The sequence below is a fragment of the Furipterus horrens genome, unplaced genomic scaffold (assembly GCF_987537825.1).
Source record: "Furipterus horrens unplaced genomic scaffold, mFurHor1.1.pri manual_scaffold_13, whole genome shotgun sequence".
In the NCBI taxonomy this organism is placed as follows: Eukaryota; Metazoa; Chordata; class Mammalia; order Chiroptera; family Furipteridae; genus Furipterus; species Furipterus horrens.
This window is the reverse complement of record NW_028327183.1, coordinates 50,266,014-50,289,751: the sequence shown is the minus strand read 5'-3', so window position 1 is coordinate 50,289,751 and position 23,738 is coordinate 50,266,014. Positions and strand designations below refer to the sequence as shown.

The 23,738-nt window shown below is 51.4% G+C and overlaps 2 protein-coding genes across 2 annotated transcripts; one reads left to right on the top strand and one right to left on the bottom strand.

Annotated features, from left to right (window-relative positions):
• Window positions 1-869: 869 nt before the first annotated feature.
• NR1H2 (nuclear receptor subfamily 1 group H member 2) lies at window positions 870-6,791 on the bottom strand. Its single transcript, XM_090260057.1, has 9 exons — window positions 6,425-6,791; window positions 5,769-5,830; window positions 5,554-5,685; window positions 4,965-5,246; window positions 4,617-4,882; window positions 4,244-4,423; window positions 3,487-3,586; window positions 1,779-1,987; window positions 870-1,443 (listed from the first exon to the last, which is right to left on the bottom strand). Exons 2-9 carry the CDS (start codon window positions 5,809-5,811, stop codon window positions 1,297-1,299), a joined length of 1,359 nt encoding a protein of 452 aa, XP_090116183.1. The 5' UTR covers window positions 5,812-5,830; window positions 6,425-6,791; the 3' UTR covers window positions 870-1,296.
• Window positions 6,792-16,182: 9,391 nt separating this feature from the next.
• NAPSA (napsin A aspartic peptidase) lies at window positions 16,183-23,738 on the top strand. The gene is made up of 9 exons (XM_090259969.1): window positions 16,183-16,298; window positions 18,827-18,968; window positions 19,051-19,174; window positions 19,315-19,433; window positions 19,727-19,926; window positions 21,029-21,151; window positions 21,540-21,684; window positions 23,122-23,220; window positions 23,433-23,738. The coding sequence occupies exons 1-9, from the start codon at window positions 16,222-16,224 to the stop codon at window positions 23,658-23,660; spliced, it is 1,257 nt and encodes a 418-aa protein (XP_090116095.1). The 5' UTR covers window positions 16,183-16,221; the 3' UTR covers window positions 23,661-23,738.

Below are 23,738 nucleotides of genomic sequence, written 5' to 3'. Positions count from 1 at the left end.
CGGCCTCAGTTTCCCCATCTGTAAACTAGACTTGGCGCGGAGCGGGCACATCTGTGCGGCGCCCGGCTCACCGTTTATAACTACTCTGATTTCTGCCGTCCCCTCACCCCTGTCCTATAAAAAACACACCTTTCAGTACCTAGCCCATCTCTCCAAGCAAAACCCCCTTCCTCCTCGGCCAGCACGTCCATCCCGCTCACCCCACTGTCACCCTGAGGACCTGGCAAAGCGGAAGGAGGAATTGAGAGAACTCCATTGTGGCCTCCTTATTCTGAACTCAACAGGGCGTCTGACATGTGCCCTTCAACTTGGGGGCCCAGGTCCTTTGTTCTCATGGTTTAGGTCTCAGCTAGGACACGATCTTTGTGAAGCCCGGCCTGACTCTCCTCCAGCATTACAGCCCCTATTCCCTTACAGTCTAGCTGTCCCCATTCATCCCGCAGACTGCCAGCCCTCATTGTAACCACCTCTGAGGAACTTTGTCTTGTCCACTGATGTTTCCAGTGTCTAAAATGGTGTTTAGCACATGGGAGATGCTCCATACATACTTGTCGGATGACATGTGTCCCCAGAATGGCCACAAGCAGCTTCAGTATGTATTTGTTGACTGAGCGAGCACCCTAGTCCCTCATCACTTAAATTCTCGTCTTTCATAAACTGGCTCCAACTCTCCTTGTATGGGGAGGTGACCCTGAGACCATCAGGTGCCTCTCCTGGACCCCCCTACCCCAACCACCGATGCCCTGTCACTGTGAACCACCCTACCCCCACCACCACCACCACAGGCCTAGTGCCTGCCTAGGGGCCAGTGTAGGTGAAGACCTGGCAGCCCATTTCCTGTCCATCTCAGATTCACTCTGGCTTCAGGGCAGGTTTCTATTCATATTTTATTTTCCTGTTTTTTGTGTGTGGTTTTTTTTTTAGTTTTTATTAAATAAAAGGAGCAGAGGAAGATGGGGCCACAGGCCCTCTCCTCCTTCTGTTCAAGGTGCACTGCGCAGTGGGCTTGAGGTGTAAGCTGGGCAGGGAGGGCAGCTGGGAGTGCTTGGAGAGGTCAGAGGTCAGGACCTATGACCCATCCACACCTCCCAGGAAGACTCAGTGGGCAGAGGTGAAGCCTCCTGGACCCTGATTGGGGCTTATCCTGAGGGCTAAGGGCCGGCAGGGCCAGGGCCTGTGCTCCAAGCCACAAGGTGGGTCCCCAGGCCCCGCTCCTTCCAACCCCAGGAGGAGGAAGGGGTGACCATGTCCATTTGCTGGAGAGTACAGGGCTGTGGGGCAGGGTGGCCGGGCCCCTCACTCATGGACATCCCAGATCTCAGACAGCAGAGGCGGCAGCTTCTTGTCCTGGAGCCGCAGGGCGAAGACCTGCTCTGAGTGCACGGAGCTCAGTGTGCGCAGGCTCACAAGCTTCATCAGCATTCGAGGGAAGCGCAGCTGGTCCTGCAGGGGACAGGAGAGAGGTGGGCGCCAGCCAGGCTCTGTACTGGGAGGCTCTGGTCAGCCCACCAGGACTACCAGGAGGGCCTCCGCCCCCAGGCTGAGCCAGAGGAGTCAAGTGTGGGCAGAAGCTAGCAAGGGCCTGGGGACCCCACCCTGGCTCCGTGGTGAGGGCACAGGGCCCCGAGGACAGGCTTTGCTGAGAGGACATGAGCCGGAGCTCAGCATGCTGCCAGTGGGCTCCAACAGGAACGCGCGACCCCAGCCCCAGGCTGACCTAACGTGGGTCTGGGACCACAGGATGGTGTCTACTCTGCCAGGATGGCTGAGCTCTGTACCTGTGGCCTCTTGATGCGCGTGTAGGAGAGCAGCGCCTCCACGTATGGCTGCTGCAGGGCCTCCACGCGGCTTGGCTCCTGCACGTTGGGCCGGTCGGCTGAGAAGATGTTGATGGCGATGAGCAGCGCGTACTCCGCGTCGTCCAGGCCCAGCCGCCGCATGGCCCGTGAGAACTCGAAGATGGGGTTGATGAACTCCACCTGCAGGCCTGCAGGGTGGGAGACCCACCTACTGAACACGCCCCCCCACAGCCGGCCCCTGCACCTGGTCCCCGACACTGCCCAGCGCGCTGAGGGAAACAGCAGCTACTCCGTGTCCCCACTGCCTTTACTAACAGTGCCCGGCACGGAGTAGGTGGGCTGTACATCCTGCCTGAGTGGGGGTGGGTAATGAGGGCGACCATCTATTCCGTATTTTCTACACTATCACCACTTCACTTCTTCCTGGCTTCTCCGTGCCTCTCTTCAGGAAAAGGAGAGGTTTCTAAGCCTAGGTCACACTGTGTCACCCCTGGTGGCAGCTTCCACTGCTCTGGGTAAAACCCAAACTCATTCATCCATTCATCAGACTTCACTGGGCACCATGACGTGCCAGGCCCCAGGAGGAGACATTTACAAGATGAAGTCCACACTCTGTGGAGCTCACATTTGGGGGCGAGGCAACAGTTCATAGACCAACACGTAACATATCCAGCCTGTGAGAGAGATGAGGGCAACAGATCAAGGGAACACAGGGAAGGGAAATGGGGATCGCTGAGAATCATATCAGCATCTTAGACACGGTGGTCCCTGGAGGGTGACATTGTAGGAAGGCCTTGCTGTAGGGTGACCTTTGAGCAAGGACTGAAGGAGGGGCAGGAGAAAGGTATGAAGATGGGTACTACCATCAGTTCTGCCCGGGCCTGGGGGGCCTTCTGGGCCTCAAGACATTCAGTGTTAAAACTGGGAAGGGCCCTGGCAGACCAGCAGGGCGCTGGTTCGATCCCCAGTCAGGGCACATGCCTGGGATGTGGGCCAGGTCCCTAGTCAGGGGCGTGCGAGAGGCAACCACACACTGATGTTTCTCTCCCTCTCTTCCTCCCTCCTTTCCTCTCTCTCTAAAAATAAATACATAAAATATTTTTTTAAAAAGGTGCCCCAGGGAGAGAGCAAGACTTACTGAGAAAGGAGGGAAAAGGAGAGAGAGAGACACATCTGCACATGCAGTTTCCGGTGGGCAATGCTACCTCCCGCCTCCCTTCCCCTAGGTGATGCCTCTCGCCTCTCACCCCTCAGGCCTCAGCTCAGCGGCACTTCCTCCAGAAGTCACAACCTAGGTCACATCCCCCAGCGAAGTGCTCTCAGAGCGCAAGGGTTAGGGCTGCCCTACATAGCTGGGTAGGCTGCATGCTCCACAGCGGGCTGAGACCCAGTCTCCCTCGGGTGAGACCTGGTTGTGGGAGAAGGGAGCCTCTTTTCTTAGTTCCCACCAAGACACTTGGGTGATAGCAGAGACCTCTCTGTCTCCTGTGGCACTGCGTCCCCCTGTGCAGAGTCAGCCCTCAATGAATGTACTCTTACCTTACTGCGAGAGTGACTCCACCATCACCCCGCCTTACAGATGAGGACGGGGAGACCCAGGAGGCAGCCCACTGTCTCCCAGGCCAGCAGGGGCCTGGCAGGGGTGCCTCCCCTGCCCCTCCCCACCCCAGCCTTCTCTCAGCCATACCTGCGCGGTGGAAGTCGTCCTTGCTGTAGGTGAAGTCCTTCAGGAAAGTGATGCACTCCGTCTCGTGGTTGTAGCGTCTGGCTGTCTCCAACAGCATGATCTGAGGGCAGCAGGGGTGTGAGGAATCCCTGTGGCTCCTTTGGCCACCAGTCCCCCGCCTCTCCTGGCCTGAGTGGGGGCCCAATCTCACTGGCATCTTCCCTGGTCCCTCTGCCCCCCACTCCCTTGTTCTATCAGCCACAGCAGCCTGCGGTCAGCACACTGGACACTCCAAGGTCTCCCCTCCTCCAGTTTCAGCACACCCAGCACCTGCCACTAGGACACTCGCCCCACGTGGTTTGGAGGCCCAGGGGAAGGGGTTTCTGTCTTGTTCAATGACATATGTCCAGCACTTGGAAAGGGGCCTAGCACACACTAGGTACTCAGTCCTTATTTGTTACCATTGTTTGGGTTCAAATGCCAACCTCTCGGAATAGCCTTTATGGCACATTCTCTAAAGTGTGTCCCTCCAGCCCGATCCTCAATTATTCTCAGCTTCAGCTAGTTTCCTCTCTGTCTTGGACCCATGGGAACTTTGATGATCTTGTTTAGGACTGACATGCCCCCACAGACTATCACCCTCACAGAGGCAAGGACGGGAGCGGTCCTGCTCATCGTTGCGCTGCGTCTCTAGCATCTGTCCTAGGGCTCATCTCTGGGGTTGCTTGCAGGCGGGTGGGGGAAGGGCTGTGCTGAAGACAGGTGGGCTGGCTGTTACCTCAATGGTAGATGCCTTTAGGAGGGCGATCTGGTCCTCGCGGCCCAGCTGCAGGAAGCCGGGCACCTGCTTGGCAAAGTCCACGATCTCCTGGACTGAGATGATAGCCAGCTCCGTGAAGTGGGCGAAACGCTGCTGGCGGGCATCGCGGGACTGGGGGTCTGCACCCAGAGGCCAGGGCTGGGACACGGTGTGGGGCAGCGGGGGGAAGAGAGTTATCTTTAGGGCTCATCCAAAGAGCCCAAGGCCATAGGGGCACCCCAAGGCAAGGCCTGTACCCTGGGAGGCCCTCTCCTCCAGGCCCCTGCCCTCTGTAGCCTTTCCCTTCCCACGCCAGGCCGGTTGCCCCTCAAGGCTGCAGAAGGGGCCATACCGTGACTTTGGGCTGATCAGAGAAGGAGCGTTTGTTGCATTGCAGCTGGGCTGCCACCAACTGCTGGATCATGAGTTCCTGAGCAGCGGTTAGCTGGACACCCTCGCCTTCCGCAGAGGCCTGGGCACCGCCGTCAGATCCTCCAGGGGAGGCCCCAGGCCCAGAGGCCACGCTGCTGCTGACACCCGGCCCTACGGGCGGCTGTTGCTGCTGCTGCTGCTGCTTCCGTATCTTCTTCTTCCGGATCTGTTCTTCGGAGAGGACGCCTGTTGGGGAGAGGCGGGCCTCAGCAGAGGCCCCAGGGCTGGGCAGCGGCCAGGCCGGTGCTGCTCCTTCCCCGGCACTCACACTGCTCCCTCATCCCAGCCTCCTTGCACTTGCGTAGCCGGCATTGCTGGCACTTGCGTCGCATGAAGGCATCCATCTGACAGGTTCCACCACCCCGGCAGGCGTAGCGCCCGGCCCCGCCTCGGACCACACTGCGCCGGAAGAAGCCCTTGCAGCCTTCACAGCTGAGCACATTGTAGTGGAAGCCAGAGGCCTTGTCCCCACACACACGGCACAACTCGTGGCCCAGCATCTTCGGAGCCGGGCCCTTCTTTCGCTTGCGCTCTGGCTCCTCTGCTGGGTCTGTGATGACCGGGGTGGGTAGAGAGAAGCCATGAGAGAGCCGCAGAGAGAAACCAGCCAGAGAGACAGGCCCGTAAGAGATCAGAGGCAAAGAGCCGGAGAACAGAGGGTGACCCAGGCAGACAGCAATTCAGAGGGAAAGATGTGTATGTCCACGAACCCCAAAGAATGAATCAAAATGAGTAGCATGAAGGAGGAACAGAAGAAAAACAATCAACAAGAAATCAGAGTCTCCTATCCTCATTTCCAATCCCTCCCCCAGCCTCCCATGCCAACTCCCAGCCCCTATCTCTGGGCCCCAGCTCACCCACGCTGCAGGCTGAGCCGGCCCCATCAGTGCCTGGGACATCGGGGTCCGGACCCCCAGGCCACGGTTCAGGGCGCTCCTCTTTTACAAGGGGCTTAGAAGAGGGGGCACTGGGCTGAGGGGTGTCATTTCCTGAGAGAGGGAGATACAGTGAGTTTCTCCCGACAAGTGTGTGATGGGGCAGTGGGATGGGCTGGGAAGTGGCGGTCACTCACCAGACAAGGGGGTATTCTGGGAACTAGAGGTAGGGGTGGACATGGTGGGGTCACGGAGCAGCCTGCAAAATACAGGGGCACTGAGAGTCTTGTGGGGCCAGGGAGATTCAGGTTAGGTCGGCCACAGGTCTTGAGGGGAACACTTTTCTTCCATCGCTCCCAGAATCCTTCCTTACTGCATACAGAGCCCAAACCTAGCTCTTGCCAGTCTACTAAGCCTCCCCTCCAATTTAACAGGCCCCGCCCCTTCTGCTCCCGGACAGCCTGAGCTTAGCTTCAAGCCACACCCTCCTCTTATCCCCCCCGAAGGCTCCGCCCACACGCTCTCTCCCAGGTACTGCCCCTTCTACTACAGTCCTGCTCCGCACTCACTTTCTCTTTCCCAACTTTCACCCACCTCCTCTTCCCTGCTCCATCCCACCTCTACTGAAGAAGCAAACCCATCTCTCCTCCAGTTCCCACCTCCTCCTGTTATGCTCCGCCCCTTTCCTACTTAGGTCCCTCCCAGTCCTTCCAGGTTCCACCCTCACTCCTCCCATAAATCGCCTTCCGACCGCTTCGCCCCTCTACATCGGTACCCTTCCCCCCAGGTCCCGCCCCATCTCCTCCCATTATGCCCCGCCTCCACCTCCTCCCATCATGCTCCGCCCCCACACCTCGCTCCAGGTCCCGCCCCTCTCCGAACACCAGTGGGGGGCGGGGCTCATGGCTGCGCGCGAGGGTCTCGTGGGCGGTCTCTCGCGGGGTCTCCTACTCCCGTTGCCCTGGAAACAGCCGGGGGCGACGCGAGCTACGGAAAGGAGGGAGAAGGAGAGAAGGGGCTGAGCAACAGAGCGCGGGGAACTCCGAGGAGCCCCAGGCTTGGGGTTTCTCCCACGTCTCCCCACACTTGCATGCACCTGGCGTCTGTCCCCTTGCTCTGCTTCTCTTTCTCCTCCTCTGTATCCCCTGGCACGCCGCCGCCGCTCCGGTCCTCTCAAAAGTAACTTCGCCACTTCTTCCGGCAACCCCACTGTGCGTCACTTCCGGAAACGGGAGGGGAGTCAGGGGTGACGGACTTCCGGTCCTCTTAGGACCCGCCAAATAGGTTGCCCCGCAGGGAAGTCGTGTACCCCGCCAGTTAACTCCACGGGGGACTCGCCGAAGAGTTCTGGGCCCATTCAGTCAAACGTGGCCAGTGCCAAAGCTTCTCGCCCGGCGCTGAGTGCTTCTTCTAGGCCCGGGGCAGATTTACTTGGCATAAATCTCCCCAGCTATATCTTCTCGCATAAGGCTGAATTAAAGCACGTTTGTTCTTTCTTGGTTAAGTTTTCTGATTTTGGAGATAGGCTGCGTATTGGTTTTAAATAAGTTAATTACAAACCTAGACCCAGAATAAAAATATTTTAAAAGTAACCGGGTAATGGGAAGAATTAAAGAAAAAAGTTCGTTTGGGTTTTTTCTGTTAGATGGCTCTAGCAGCGCTTAGTTGTTTTTAACTTCATTCAAAACAGTTTTGTTACATTGTATTGTGACAGCTGTCATATTAGCGTGCATTTTTTAAAAAGTATCAAAATTGGTGAATTTTTATGTAGCCATTTTAATATTGAATATGGAAGAAAATATGCAACATTTTTGGCATATTATGCTTTATTATTTCAAGAAAGGTAAAAAGGCACCCTGGCTGGTGTGGCTCAGTGCACTGAGTGCTGGGCCTGTGAACCAAACTGTTGCCATTTCGATTCCCAGTCAGGGCACATGCCTGGGTTGCAGGCCAGGTCCCCAGTTGGGGTCATCGGGGAGGCAGCCACACATTGATGTTTCTCTTCCTCTCTTTCTTCCTCCCTTCCCCTCTCTCCAAAAAATAAATTATTTAATTTGAAAAGGAAGAAAGGTTAAAAAATGCAACTGAAATGCAAAATAATATTTGTGCAGTGTATGGAAAAGGTGCTGTGACTGATCGAACCTGTCAAAAGTGAATTGTGAAGTTTCCTGCTGGAGATTTCTCGCTGGATGATGCTCCACGGTCTGGTAGACCAGCTGATATAGATGAAATCAAGACATTAATTAAGAACAATCAACATACCACATGGTAGATAGCCAACGTACAATATCCAAATCAATAAAGCTATTAGTGAAAATGAAAAAAAAAATGTCTTTTTTTTTTTTTTTTATGGAAAAGACTAAACAGAATTTTTGGCTGACCCAGTGTTGAGCATATATGAATTTTTCAACAATGATGACCCGTGATTTTTGCAGCTTGTTTGGTCAGTTCTGACATGGTCTGGAAGCTGTGGAATTTTTCATCTGAAGATGTTACCATTAAAACGACTGGTTAAGGTGGGTGTCGGGGGGCAGCTGACCTGGTGTCTACCACTTCCTCAGTGTGTAATGTTGAGCCAGGCTATTTACCCTCCTGTGCCTTAGTTTTTTTCATCTATAAATTGGGAATGAGAGTGCATTGTATTGTCGTTATGATTAAGGGAAGTAAAAAGCATAGACTGGGCCAGGCTCAAATATGGAGCCTGGTATGTGGGAGCCATGTTTATTCTTGCAGATGTTAAAGTCGTTTTTAACTTTTCACTGTCGAGGGCTGAAGTAGACTGAAGATGAATTGCAACAGTTTTGGTGCAAGTGACCTCACCCTCAGTTACAGTTGACCTATCTGTAAAGTAGGGACAATTATTTGTACTTTTTAAAATTTTATTTATTTATTTTTAGAGAGGGGAAGGGAGGGAGAAAGAGAGGGAGAGAAACGTCAATATGTGGTTGTCTCTGGCTCGTTCCCAGCCAGAGACAAGGCCTGCAACCCAGACATGTGCCCTGACTGGGAATTGAACTGGCAACCCTTTGGTTTGTAGGCCGGCGCTCAATCTACTGAGCCACAGCAGCCAGGGGTAGTTGGACTTTCCCTTGAGGCAGGATAGTAAGAAGCTAGGAAAATTCCTTGGCAAGTGGAGTGGGGAGACAGATAACTGTACACACTGACCAAGAAATTTACAGCCAGATACAGAAGGTCATCAGTGCTAAAAGCGCTGGGTTCCTAGCAATGGGCAAAACTAGCGCCTGAACTCCTCCCCAAAGTGGCCTTTCCTCCCCTGACATATCGCTGGCCATGCAGTTTAGACCCCTGACCTTTCATATCACTGGTCATGCAGTTTAGACCCCCCACCCCCGATCTTTCTTCCCTAGAGATAACACCTAGGCATTACTTGTATTTCAGCTCCAGGCCCAGAAAAGCAGCAAAACCAGGCAAGCGCCACCAAGACCAGCTGTAATAACTAATTAACCCCTGCCCTGATACTGACCCATCAGTGAAGATCAGGACCTGGAAAGGATACACCTGTAAAAGCTGATGAATATTCTGTTGAGATCTTTTCTTAAGACCTCCCCTGAAATCCCAGAATTTAAAACCCTCAAGATGGAGGACCAGTGCCCACTCTCCCTCCTAGGAGCATGCTCTCACCTTTCCCTCTCCACCCATTCTTCCCCCACAGGTGTGTCTTTGCTAAAGTCCAAGGGACCCCATAAGACTTGCAACCAGAGAAGCAGTGGACAGTGGCAGCTCATCCCAGGCTAACCCCCTCCAAGGGTCCCTTTTCTCTGACTCTCCTTTGAGCTGACAGCAGCTCTACCTTGGTTCACTTTCCCATTTTGTTTCTCTCCTGCTGCCTCTTCTGTCCTAGGCCCTTCCTTGTTTCACCATCCCCAGCTTTAATTAATGTCCTCTCAAAATCTGGACTCGTGTTGTGAGGTCCTTCCTGCACAAAGTCAGGAACGCACACGCTACAGGCGGGCCCAAGACAGACCCGTTCTGGCCAGGTCCCTGTCCAGTGACATTATAAAGGGTGTGAAGATTCAGGAAGGGCAGTACCTGGCATATCTAAGCATCTAGTCAGTTTTATCTGAATCTAATTTGATGGTTTAGTATATTCATGGAATTGTTGCAACCATCACCACAATTTATAACACTTTTGTTCTCACCCAAAAAGAAACCTCATACCCACTAACAGTCACTCTCAATGATCCCATCCCCAGCCCTAGGCAACCATTAACCTATTTTCTGCCTCTATGGATTTGTTTATCATGGCACATTCCACTTCCTACAAAGGGAATCTTAAAATATGTGTCCTTCAGTGACTACACTTCCCAGACTCCCTTGCAGCTAAGCAAGACCACATGACTGGGTTTTGGCCAATGAAACGGAGATTGACAGTAATAAGCACCATCAAGGTTGAAAGCAAGGTATCTGGATGGACTCTGAGGTGTTTGGAGCAAGACCTGGGCTCAAATACTCACCAAGTACAAGAGTGCTGTCTCTGTCCCTGCATGTTAGCCACCCCCACCCCATAAAATGTGAACAATAATCCCTCTCTTAAATAAAATGATGGATTGAAAAAAATCTAGAGCCCTGGCTGGTGTGGCTCAGTGGACTGAGCGCCAGCCTGCAAAAACTGAAAGGTTACTGGTTTGATTCCTAGCAAGGGCACGTGCCATAGGTTGTGGGTTTGGTCCTTTGTCCAGGGGTGTGCGAGAGGCAACTGATTGATGTTTCTCTCCATCTTTTTCTCCCTTCCTTCCCCTGTCTCTAAAAATGAATAAATAAAATATTTAAAAGAAAGAAAGAAAAATACTTGTCGAATGACAGGAAATTATGTTGAATTAAGAAACTAGTTCTTTGTTAAAAAAAAGCTCATCAAATATTATTGCCAATGTAAAAACGTTGTGTATAGAATCAAGCAGTTTTATAGTGAGTATACTAATTTTTAAAAGGTTTTCAGAAATTTTACTGTTGAAATTTACATTAAAAAGACAAATGTAACTATTATTAGAATTCATGTAAAATAAGCTATCAGAAAATATTTACCCCGTACTGAATAGGGAATAATCACAAATCTTCACATTTCTAGCTATCAGGAATATGGTTCGTAAAGTTTGAAAAAGTCATAAACTAGGACTCAAGAAGACTAGGAGGGCCGGCGCCGAAGAGCGATTCTTGGCTGAAAAAATATGCCCACAGCACCACCATGTGGCCATTTAGAAATTTGCAGGCTGGGACCGCATGATGCAGAATCCAGGTGGGTGGATTCTGAAAAGTAGGATGGGAGTATTTCGCCCTGGCGGGGTAGTTCAGTTGATTAGAGCGCCATCCTGATTCGCCAAGGTTGCAGGTTGGGTATCTGATCAGGACACATACAAGAAGCAGCTAATGAATAGATAAATAAGTGAAATACATAAATAAATATAAATCGATGTTTCTTGAGTCAATAAATTAAGAACTAAAGATGGGAGTATTACAAATGTTGAGACAGAGGGGAAGATGAGGTGAAAGTTATGCTAAGAAACTGATTCTGTGTCTGCTGTGTCAGGGAAACCCCCCACTGGTGCTGAAAGTGGGCCGTTAAAAGTATCAAGCATTTACTGGATGCCAGGCACTGGCCTAGGTGCTGGGAATAGGGGCAAATGAAAGGGACCAAGACCTCTGCCCTTGTTGCGATTAGTTTCTCGAGGGAAACAGGCATGAAAGCAAGTAAATTACCAGTAGAGACACTGATTCTAATGTGCAGGTGGCTTACAATTGATGACAACTTAGAGTTAATAAAATGTTAGAAAGCATTGAGTCTATGAAAAAAATAGATTTAAGAACAATAACAACAACAATAAAAACAGGCCAGGGTAACCCTGGCTGGTGTGACTCAGTGGCTTGGGTGTCATCCTGCAAACCAAAAGATCGTCGGTTCGATTCCCAGTCAGGGCACATGCCTGGGTTGTGGGCCAGGTCCCCAGTTGGAGGCGCATGAGAGGCAACCACACATTGATGTTTCTCTCCCTCTCTTTCTCCCTCCCTTCCCCTCTCTCTAAAAATAAACAAATAAAATCATTTTTTTAAAGAATGCTTTTTCATTTCCCTGATTATTTATGTTTTGAAAATTTTCTCTTTTGCCATTTGTATTTCTTCCTTCAGGAATCTTTTATCTTTTGTGTGCATAACCACACACAAAGACAAACACACTCTGAGACTCTTTTAAAACTAAAATAATTCCACAGGACTTACGATAAAGAAATCCTACAGACTCCCTTCCCCATTTTCCCCTCTAAGGAGGCAGTCACGTTCATCCCTCTGAGTTGAAAATCTCAGCTCCGCCTCCACGTCTCTAAAGAGCATATTTGTACCGCTGCTTGATTCATCAGTTTCAGACATGATCTCTGCCCTCCCACTATGGAAAATAAGGATTTAACACCCCCCCACCCATCTTCTTCTTCTTCTTTTTAAAAGATTTTATTTATTTTTAGAGAGAGGGGAAGGGAGAAAGAGAGGGAGAGACACATTAATATGTGATTGCCTCTCTCATGCCCCCAACTGGGGACCCGGCCCGCAACCCAGGCATGTGCCCTGGCTAGGAATCAAACCAGCGACCCTTGGGTTCGCAGGCCGGTGCTCAATCCACTTGCCCATGCTTCTTACACACAGTCTCCCCTTACCTCTTTAGTGTCCATATGTGGGAATTGGGGTTAGATCAAAACTCAGCATTTATTATCATTTCTCATCACGGAAATGTCTGTTACGGTAAATTACAGTGTGAGACCGCTACACTCTCCCCAGAATGACAAGTGCTGGTGAGGATGCGGAGCGACTGAACCCTGAGACATTGCAGGTAGGAACACACAATCGATATTGTATAACCATTTTTGGGAAAATGGGTGGCAGTGTCTACTAAAGCTGAACACTGCGTACCCCGTGACCCAGCAATGCTGCTCCTGCGTGTGCCCACGAGAAATAAGTACTTCTGTCACCAAAAGATATACAGAAGATGTTTATAGCAACGTCACTCATGACAGCCCCAAACTGGAAACAACCTGTATGTCCATCAGCATAAGAATAGACATACCAGCCCTGGCCAGTGTGGCTCAGGTTGGCTGGAGCGCTGTCCCATAGCTCTAAAGGTCATGGGCTTGATTCCTAGTCAGGGCACATACCCTGGTCGTGGGTTTGAACCCCGGTCATGGCGCATGTGAGAAGGCAACCAATCAATGGTTCTCTCTCACATTGGCGTTTCTCTCTCTCTCTCTCTCTCAAGGCAATGAAAAAATGTCCTCAAGTGAGAATAAAGAAATTAAGACTAAACATGCTGTCGTGTAAATTCATTCAATGGATTACTTTTCAGGAATAAGAAGGAATGAACCGGTAATTCAGGCAACAACATGGTAACTTTCACAGACATGACGATAAAAACACAGATACAAGAATACACCCTGTTGGCTATAGCCTGAAGGTGTGTGTCTGCTTCCAAATACATATTTTGAATTTCAACACCCCAGTCCCCAACAGGATGGTGTTCGAAGGGGCCTTTGGGAGGTGATTTGGTCGTGAAGGTGGAGCCTTATGAATGGCATTAGTGCCCCTATGAAATTCACCCCAAAGAGTCCCCTTATGCCTCTGCCATGTATAGACCACGGTCTATTAACTAGGAGCGGTCTCTCACCTGACAGCTAATCAATCGACCAGTGCCTGGACCTTGAACTTCCCAGCCTCCAGAACTGGGAGAAGTAAGTTTCTCTTATTCACGAGCCACCCAGTCTATGATATTTTGTGGATTTTGTATTGTTTCATTTTGTTTTATGGTATTTTTCTATAGCAGCCCAAATAGATTAAAACACTTGTGGATTCCATTCATTTTAAGTTCAAGAGCAGGAAAAATGCATCTACAGTTATAGAATCTGGAACAGTGGTGATCCTTTGGGGAGGGTATTGACTAGGAGGGGGCACAAGGGAGTTTTCAGGGTCACTCCGAGTGGCGGGTTACATAGGTGTGTGCATCATAAAAATTCATTGAGCTGTAAAATTTCACATTTTACTTTCTTTAAGTTTTACCACTGGGAAAAAATGTTAGATAAGTATAGAGGTGATTGCCAGAAAAGTAATTGAGAGCTTACCTTATTACAACTCTGTAAATGCTATTACCATTTACAAGAATTGGAAAGACCTAGAGAAAAAGCAGACTTGGGAGGATGTACTAGTCAGCTAATGCTGTGTAACAAATCCCCCCCAAACTGAAGTGTGTAAGACAGAAATAATCACTTAGCATCTTTTGTGAGCTCTCTGAGTTAGAAATTTGAAAGCAGCTTGGCCACACAGTTGCAGACAGATGTCAGGAGGTTGTCCTCAGCTGAAGGCGTCACTAAGGCCGGAAGATTTGCTTTCGAGATGGTCGGGGCCCCAACTCTTGAACTTATTTTTTTGTTCAGGATGATGTAGCAGGAAAGTCCCTTAGATGGACCCTGGAGGAAAAGGGATCTTCAAGGATGAAGTTCCAAGGTGGGACGGGGAAGTCCCAGGCAGAGAGGTAGGTCTAAGATTCCCCAATTTCAGGAGGCTTTCTCAGCAATGCCATGAGGAAGGGTGGACATTCAGGGAAACCCTAAAGGAACAGAGGCCCAGGTGTTGTACAAACAATGACACAAGAGAGAGAGGAAATATTGCCAAAGGGGAAGTTTTGAGTAGGGAGAGGAGAAGGGAGTCAGTGCCTGAGTGAAGGGGTGGCCTCTCAGGGCTGGTCCCAGCATGGCCTTGGGAGGAGCGGCGGTGTTTGGGCCCTTCTGCAGGTGGGGTACGAGTGTCCCTGGGGTAAGCACAGACGAGTTTCCTTCTGGTAGCGTTTTTTTTTTTCCCCTCAGCAAAAGAGGAAGTGAGAATGAAAAGGAGAAGAGGTGCTGGAGGTTTAGAGACAGAAAGTGAAAAGATGATTCTCAGAGCCCTGATCAAGGTGGCCCAGTTATCTGTGTGTGTGTCGTCCTGCAAAGCAAAAGGTTGGAGGTTCCATTCCCAGTCAGGGCACACGCCTGGGTTGTGGGTTCAGTCCCAGTCGGGGTGTGTTTGAGAGGCCACTGATTGATGCTTCTCTCTTACATCCATGTTTCTCTCCTTCTCTTTCTCCCTCCCTTCCCCTCTCTCTGAAAATAAATAAACCCATAAAATTTATTTATTTTTTAAAGCTTTTATTTATTTTTAGAGAGAAGGGAAGGGATGGAGAAGAGAGGGAGAGAAACATCAATGTGCAGTTGCCTCTCACGCGCCCCCAACTGGGGACCTGGCCCACAACCCAGGCACGTGCCCTGACTGGGAATCGAACCGGCAACCCTTTGGTTCACAGGCCGGCGCTCAGTTCACTGAGACACACCAGCCAGGGCTCATAAAATTTATTTTGTTAAATGATTTCTTAGGGACTAGAGAAGAAACCTGTGGCTTGGTTCTTAGTGTCCGTTTGATTGTTGTAGTCACACATCTAAGGCGCATCGTCCCCTCACAAGCTGAGCAGGTGAAGAACAGGCACAGAGAAGGCAGAGGGTTCATTTTTGCCAGGGTTGGGGATTTGCCCAGCAGGTAAGATCGAGGGAGAAAGAGCCAGGAAGTTAACATTATGTGCACAAGGACAGGATTAGGGTAGTTGACCATAGAATCTATGCTTCTGCCTTGGCTGGTGTGGCTCAGTGGATGGAGCGTCGGCCTGCAAAGCAAGGGGTTGCCCATTCAATGCCCAGTCACGGCACAGGCCTGGGTTGCAGGCCAGGTCCCCAGTTGGGGGCGCACAAGAGGCAACCATACGTTGATGCTTCTCTCCCTCTCTTTCTCCCTCCCTTCCCCTCTCTTTAAAAATAAATAAGTAAAACCTTAAAAAAAAAAATCTATGCTTCTAAAGGAGGCAGAGAGGACAGGAGAGGAGGCGAAGGAAACAGAAAAAAAATGGGTTGGATCACAGAGTCACTGTGAGTTATTTTTATGCTTTTTAATTTTTATTTGTGCATTTTACAGAAAGGAGAGAGAGAGGGATTTGTTGTTCCACTTATTTATGCATTCATCGGCTGCTTTTTGTATGTGCCCTGACGGGGGATCGAACCCACAACCGTGGTGTATGGAGAGGATACTCTAATCAACTGAGCTAACCAGTCAGGGCTGTGCTTTTTGGTGGTGGTGGGGCTATGGGTGATTTCTATTTGCGTCTCAGTATTTCCCAAATAAAACCCAGAGTCGCGGCCCTGACACTTGAGAAGCCCCTTAACACAGGAAGGATTGCGTCTGGCCTGGCCCTCTCTCCCTTCCCCAGCCCTTGCACTAACACCCCTCCCAACCCTTGGCTTGCTCAAGATACCCTTGTGGTTAATGAGTCTGAGAAAAAGGAAGTGAAAGTTTTCAGTAAAAGCAATAACAGCTAAAAGATGGGGGCTTGGGGTCCCGGAGACCCCCACCGTCCCCACCACCGAGGTCAGGAGGGCGGCGTGACAGTGACATGGATACTTCTGCAACCCTCTAAAAATACTCGGTACATCCGCTCAAAAATACTACCTGCTCCCCCCACCCCCATCTGTGTGCCACCCACCAAGAGACTTGGGAGGTAGGTGGTGAACAGGGCGGAGTCTTGGAGAGGGGAGAAAACGGAGCTGCGGAACTCCCGCACCCACACCCGGGTCCCCAGAGATGTCTCTGCCACCTCTGCTGCTGCTGCTGCTGCTGCCGCTTCTGACGATGGAGCCCGCTGGGGCCACGCTGATCCGGTACTGGGGACCCCTGACCTTCCTAACCTGGGACCCACTCTCCCCTTCTTGTCCTTCAGGTCTGGGGCTCTCAGCTCAGTTACTGTCAGCCCTGGCGCCCCAGGACCCACGGTTGCCACCTCTTGGCTTCTGGGGACTCCAAACTGGATTCTCGGCCCTCAGGGGTCGACCCTGTGGTCTCCTAAGACCAAAAGCCTTTTAGTCCAAGATCCTGCAGCCCCAAAACCCTTGATCGGGGACCCCTCCTCTCAGTTTATGATTTCTGATGAACCATGAGCTCTGATGAACTGGTGCTGGGATCTCCAGACCAGTGACACCCCTCCCCCTGTCAACAGATCGTGGAGACCCAGGTCTGTGACACAGAAACTGGGACTCCTCTAGATTCGCAACTTCCAAACTGTCTCAGTCTCAATATGTCCAGTTTTGGGGATGGACCCCAATGACCCTCCCCTCATCTGGCCAGTGCCTCCCCCAATCTCTCCCTTCCTCTCCTCTCTTCTCCCCACTGGCTGAGACTCTAGATGGGGAAAAAGGGGCACAGTCTTCCAGGAACATTGTCCCCACTTCACATTCCTGAGCCTCTCAATGACCGAGTCACGGAAGGGCGGAGAGGAAGCGGGTAACACTGTGAGTGGCAGGCAGGGCTCCAAGGAGTGACTACAGGCAGGAACAAAAATTATCACTGCACATGGTTTGCCGATCCGCTTGTGTTACCTAATAGATCGTGGCCATTATTTCCCAAGTCTGTAAGGAGTGTTATCCCAGGTCTGACAGCAACACAGAACAGGGAACTCGTGAGAAATGCACATTCTCAGGCTGCAGGTCCCACCCTCCCCTCCATCCCCCCAGATCTACTCCATCAGACACTAAGCGTTGGGAACAAACACTCAGCTCAAGGGTCAAATCCAACCTGCCACCTATTTTTCTTTTTTACTTAACTTTTTAAATGATTGATGTTTAGAGAGAGGAAATGAGAAACATTGATTTCATTGATTTGCTCTTCCATTTATTGATGCACTCATTGGTTGATTCCTTTATGTGCCCTGACCAGGGATGGAACGCGCTACCTTGGCAAATCGGGACGATGCTCTAACCGACGGGGCTACCCAGCCAGGCCAGCCTGGCACCTGTTTTTGCAACTCGTGGACATGTTGTGTCTATAGCTGCTCTCGGGCTCGGCTGGCAAAACTGAGGGGCAGCATCAGAGACAGCAGGCCTGAAAAGCCTTTATAGAAAGGCTGCCATCCCCCGCCCCTCTCCAGGCGCTTCTGCTTCCCACGAAAGTTTGAGAGCACTGACTTGGTGCTCCCTCTTTCTCAGTGGTCGCTCGATTCCGCGTTACACGTGTTCCTTAGCAGAGCAGAGCCGTGCCCAGCGGCGGTCTCCAGCTCCCAGAATTAGACACATCCTCCTAAGGGCATCTCTGCACACTTGTGCCGTGATCTCCTGTAGATGAAATACCTAGCACTGAAATGGAGTTGGATGAAACGGTGTGTCAAGGTTAAGGCCCGTGATACATATTTAACCAAGCCATGCTCCCGAAAGTCTGTGTCCCTCTACAGCCCCTAGCCAGCAGCGAGCATGTGTAGTCCTTTGCCAATCTGCACGGTGAAAAGGCGTTTTTCACTCTTGTTATTTGTATTTTTCTTTGACGACTGTTGGGGTTGAACAGCTTTCCACATGTTTACAAGCTGTTTATACTTATTTTGTAAATTACCTGCTTATGGCCTTTGCCAGGTTTTCCTACGGAATGTCCAGAACTGTGAAGTTAGCTTGCTACAGTTTCACAGCTGCCTGTATAAGACAGAAGACTCCCAAACCATTGTGTGCTGGCGGGTGTGGCTCAGTGGATTGAGTGCCGGCCTGCAAACCGAAGGGTCACTGGTTTGATTCCCAGTCAGGGCACGTGCCTGGGTTGCAGGCCAGGTCCCCAGTTGGGGGCTTGTGAGAGGCAACCACACATTGATGTTTCCCTCCTTCTCTTTCTCCCTCCCTTCCTCTCTCTAAAAATAAATAAATCTTATTAAAAGAAAAAAAAAATAAAGACAATTCCCAAGTCAGAGACAAGACTGTTAATCCCACCACAAAGGCAGGCAGAACATCAGCCTTTGTGTCAGTCTTCTGAGCCCCAGTTCCCACAGGACAAAGTGAAGAGCCAAATGATAGCTCCACATGCAGGGAGGTGCACCAGAGGAGAGGAAGCCTAAGCTCAGGGAACTTGAATTTTTATTTAATTTGTTTATTTTTAGGGAAAGGGGAAGGGAGGAAGAGAGAGGGGAGAGAAACATCAATGTGTGGTTGTCTCTCGTGCACCCCCAATGGGGACCTGGCCCACAACCCAGGCTTGTGCCCTGACTGGGAATTGAACCCGTGACCCTTTGGTTTGCAGGCCGATGCTTAATCCACTGGGCAACACCAGCCAGGGCGCTTCTTGCACCTTAAAGTATTTACATTCTATTTGGGAAAGACTGTGATAGAGGGTCTAAAGGAAGGTAGCTTCCTAGCTGTCAGTATCCTCCTTTCCACAGGATCCCACTTCGCCGAGTGTACACTGGAAGCGGGACTCTGAACCCACTGAGGGGATGGGGGAACTCAGAAGAGCCCCTCAGGTTGGGCGCCTCACCTCCTGCGGGCAAGACCGCCTTCGTGCCTCTCTCCAATTACATGAACGTGAGTCACAGCCCACACTGCCCTGCCCTCCTGCCCTCAGGTTAAGTTCTCCATTCACCCCCCTCTCCTTTTTTTGCTTCAGGCCCAGTATTACGGGAAAATTGGGCTGGGGACGCCCCCACAAAACTTCTCTGTCGTCTTTGACACTGGCTCCTCCAACCTCTGGGTCCCGTCCAAGAGATGCCACTTCTTCAGTGTGCCCTGCTGTGAGCTTTCATGGGGGACAATAAGGCTGAATGGAGTTGAAGGGAGAAGGGGGGTGCTAGGCCTTAACTTCCAAGGGATTCTGAGGTGCCCAAGGGAGACTCTGCTCCCTTAGTGACTGCTCCCTGACCTTCTGACCTAGGGTTCCACCATCGCTTCGACTCCAAAGCCTCCAGCTCCTTCAAGCCCAACGGGACTAAGTTTGCCATTCAGTACGGAAGCGGGCGGCTCAGTGGCATCCTGAGTGAAGACAAGCTGACTGTGGGTGACCTCTGACCCCAAGATGGCTAAATCTTGGGAGAACCTCGATGTCTAAGATGATCTGGTTCAGGAAGGGGCTTGAGGAGGCTGAGCATCCTGGGCAAATGGGCACGGAGGCAGGTTTCCTGGGTAGAGGGGCTGGCACCCTGAGGTGCAGAGGTGAAGCTTCCTGGCAGCTGGAGTTGTTTTCAATGTCCCCAGACCTGGGACTTAAGCCTTGGTTGGGGACCTCTCAGGGATATGCAGGAAATGTCCTCCCAGAAGTAATTGACCCCATTTGAATCTTCCCCTAGATTGGGGGAATCACGGGCACATCGTTGATATTCGGGGAGGCTTTGTGGGAGCCCAGCCTGGTCTTCATTTTTGCCCACTTTGACGGGATATTGGGACTCGGTTTTCCCGTTCTGGCTGTGGGCGGAGTTCGGCCCCCACTGGATGCCCTGGTGGACCAAGGTCTACTGGAGAAGCCTATCTTCTCCTTCTACCTCAACAGGTAAGGGGGGAGGGTCTACCTCCCTGTGAGCCCTAACCCCAAGGAGGAGCTCTGCCAGCTGTCAGGAAGTCCCACCCTCCATTCAGGAGGTCACTGAGCTTTTCTCTACTTAGGAAGTCATCCACCCAACACAGAAAGTTCACTCTCCCAATATACAAACACCTGAACCCTATTATAAGTCCCACTCACTAAGCAACGCCTTCGGATATACTAAGGAAACTCACCATCAGTTAAAAAACTCTGTTTCCAACTCCCATCAAGAAATCCCATGCTCTACCCAATCACATATTCGTTAAAAATCCCCCTTCATCATAAAGAAAGCCCAAATTCCATTTGAGAAAACACACCAGAAGTCAGGAATTGCCCATTTTAATCCAATATCCACTCACCTTTTAGGAAGCTCAGCTTTATGCTCAGTCCCACTAACCCCGCGTCCAGGAAGTCCCCACCTTCCCTCCCGAGGCCCATCCCCCACGGGCAGAAAATCCTATGCGAACTCATTTATTCTGCCGTCCAGCCTACTCAGGAAGTCCCACCCACTTCTTAGTAGATTCTGCCCACCCCAGTATCTCCAGGAGGTCCTGCCCCCTTTTCCCACCTCTCTCGGCCAATCAGGAAGCCCAAAGCCTTTGAATTGCAAGACATGTTAATTCAAAAAGTCTCCTTATCCACTAGGGAGCCACTCCACTCCTACACAACCCCAACTTCCAGAGCCAAGTCAGAAACCCCAATGCTCCACCTAAATTTCCCCCCCAAAAGGAACATTTGAGATCTTGCTCCCTGGCCTATTTCATCAGTTTTGGCTGAAGTGATCTCTTATTAAAATTTACCCCCCAAAGTTCTACCTTCCACAGCCAAATCAGGAAGTCCCACTCCCACTCCAGGAAGCCTCCAAGACCATAAAATCCTAATCTCCAGCCAGAGAAGCTGCATTTCTTTGCACTTCTTGCCCTGCTTCCAGTCCCAATATCTAGGCACTGCCTGTATCTTACTACCCCTTCTAGAACACAGGAACCAACCCCTTGGCAGGAAGTCCCTTCCTTAGCCACTCCCGGGGCTGACAGGGCAAACTCCAGTGACATTGACAGCACTGTCTCTGCAGGGACCCTGCAGTGGTCGATGGAGGAGAGCTGGTTCTGGGTGGCTCAGACCCAGCACACTACATCCCACCCCTCACCTATGTGCCAGTCACGGTCCCTGCCTATTGGCAGATCCACATGGAGCGGTGAGGGACCTGGCCTCCTAGGTCTGCAGGAGGGGGCTGGAGACTTATCTCCAGTGTCCTGGCAGGAGGGGAGTTGGGGTCCCAAACCCCTGCGTCTGAGGGAGGAGGGAGCTGAGGACCTAGATTCCTGGGTGTGGGGGAGGAGGGAGCTGGGGGCCCAGACCCCTGAGTCTGAGAGAGGAGGGAGCTGAGGACCTGGACTCCTGGGTGTGGGAGAGGAGGGACTGGGGCCTTGGACTCCTGGGTGTGGGGGAGGAGGGGCTGGGGTCCTGGGACTCCTGGGTCTGAGGATGTGTTGGGAGTCCCAACTCCTGGGTCTGAGGGACGAGTGGCTGGGGACCCAGACTCCTAGGACTCTGGCTCTAATGACTGCTCCCATCTAAATCAGTGTGAAGGTGGGCACAGGACTGACTCTTTGTGCCCAGGGCTGTGCTGCCATTCTGGACACAGGCACATCTCTCATCACGGGACCCAGTGAGGAGATCCATGCCCTGCAGATAGCCATCGGGGGATTACCCCTGTTGCTGGGGAAGGTGAGGACCCAGTGTCTCGTGGGGATAGGCCGAGAAGGCTGATGGGAGTTTAATGGCAGAATTTGGGCAGGATGCTGGGGTCTGAGGGTGGGAATCAGGTGGCCAGGAGGTATTCCAGGGCAGAAGGCACTGGACCTTGTGAGTGGCTGGGGGAAGTGGGAGGAAGCAAGGACACCTCCGAAGTGTTTACACTGAGCAGCTCAGTGGACAGAAAGAGAAGATGACACAGGGTCTTTCCAGGTCTGAATCTCTGTAACTCCATCAGTGTCTTTTGGCGCCTCTGACGGAGTGGAGTAACTCAGTTCCTGAGGTCCTAAGTCCAATGACCAAGACGTATGTAGGTCTGCCATGGGCCGAAGGGACCAGGCAGATCGGAGTGGTTACGACCGTGGGTTGCCTAGGTAGAATCCAGCTCGGCCATTGACTGGCTAGCTCTCTTGGACCAGTCGCTTAACCTTCCTTGGCCTCACTTTCCTAATCTCTAAAACAGGGTCACTAATACCTCTTAGGTGTGTTGTGAGGATGGCATCAATTAATCCATTTAAGGCGCTTACAGCAGCGCTTTGATGCCTGTCCGTGGTTGCTGTTGTCATTTCCTGGCCAGTGTCGTACACTCTCTAAAGCAGCCTTGTTCTCACCATTCCTTGCCTTCCTGACAAGGTCACGACTATTGGTTTTTCAGGAAGAGAGACTTCTCGGGTTGTTAATAATAGCCTAATATTTGTATTGCTAGGACCTTGGGAGAGGTGGGAATTAAGGTAAACTGGGGAGCACATATCCCATCAATCTGAAAAGGGTAGCTCTCAGCTACTCAGCTCCAGCCAAGTATTGCTATGTGAGGAAAGCCAGATCTTCTGGTTTGTTAGAGAAACCTGAAAACAGTATTTGAAAGCCCCTGATTTGTAAATAATAATAGCACTTACTATGTGTCAGCCATTTTCCCAAGCTAACTCATTTCTTTCTCACACAACATCCCTATATAGTATTATTATCTACTTTTTCAGATAGGAAACTGAGGCAGAGAGAGGTTAAGTAACTGGTATAAGGTTGCACAGCAGCAGACTCCACAGGATACAACCTAGACCACCATGGCATACAGTTGGTAACAAATTTTCCAAACATTTTAGACACAGTGTAAGACAAGTTAAATACACCTAGGGGCCCCAAAACGACCCCGCCCCCAGTTTTTTTGATCTCCAATTAGAGGAAAAGAAAGTTTGATCAAATGGGAGTCAAAGGGAAGTGGCGACAATTATATAAGGTGAAAGGCCAGACGTGAAGGCTAGAGATGAAGGCTAGAAAAGGTAGCAGGGCCTGACACATCAAGGCTCTGAACATCTATCTAACTGCTCAGTAAGGTATGGCACTGGGGAGCCACGGAAAGAATTTGAGCAGGGCAGGAATCCCTCATCTCCACTCATTCCTCTTCTCCCTCAGTACCTGATCCTGTGCTCAAAACTCGAAACGCTCCCTCCAGTCTCCTTTAACCTTGGGGGCGTCTGGTTTAACCTCACAGCCCAGGACTACGTCATCCAGGTAAGTAGCTCTCACAAAGAGGTCACAGTGACGCGGTAAGTGGGGATTCGAGAGGCCGGAGTTGGGAGTGAGAACTCGGACTCACAGGGACCAAGCAGAGGCCGCAGAAACAATTTTGTGCCCGGGGTGGTGGGCGAGGCGAAGCTTAGGCTCCAGGGAAGAAGCGAGCTCGGTGGGCCTGACACCCACTGGCCCGGCTTGTCACACTGCAGATTGTTCGGGATGGCGTCCGCCTCTGCCTGTCTGGCTTCCAGGGTCTGGACATTCCTCCGCCCGCAGGGCCTCTCTGGATCCTCGGCGACGTCTTCTTGCGCAGCTATGTGGCGGTCTTCGACCGCGGGAACCTGAAACAGGGTGCCCGAGTAGGGCTGGCTCGCACTCGCTCTCCTGGGGCCGGAAAGCGAGGGGCTGGGTCCGCGCAGGCGCCGTTCTCTGGTTGAGGCCCTGGTTAGACGCATGCATACCGGATGATAGCCGAGGCTCCCACTACTCAATAAAAATTCGCTATTTCCATTGAA

Bases quoted from the DNA above. Each gene is read 5' to 3' on its own strand.
- NAPSA (XM_090259969.1), top strand. From the start codon at position 16,222: ATGTCTCTGCCACCTCTGCTGCTGCTGCTGCTGCTGCCGCTTCTGACG. The intron at 16,299-18,826 runs GTACTGGGGACC...TCCTTTCCACAG, and splicing joins GCTGGGGCCACGCTGATCCG to GATCCCACTTCGCCGAGTGT. The intron at 19,175-19,314 runs GTGAGCTTTCAT...CTTCTGACCTAG, and splicing joins CTTCTTCAGTGTGCCCTGCT to GGTTCCACCATCGCTTCGAC.
- NR1H2 (XM_090260057.1), bottom strand. From the start codon at position 5,811: ATGTCCACCCCTACCTCTAGTTCCCAGAATACCCCCTTGTCTG. The intron at 4,883-4,964 runs GTGAGTGCCGGG...TCTCCCCAACAG, and splicing joins GGCTGGGATGAGGGAGCAGT to GCGTCCTCTCCGAAGAACAG. The intron at 1,444-1,778 runs GTACAGAGCTCA...TGTCCCCTGCAG, and splicing joins CGCGCATCAAGAGGCCACAG to GACCAGCTGCGCTTCCCTCG.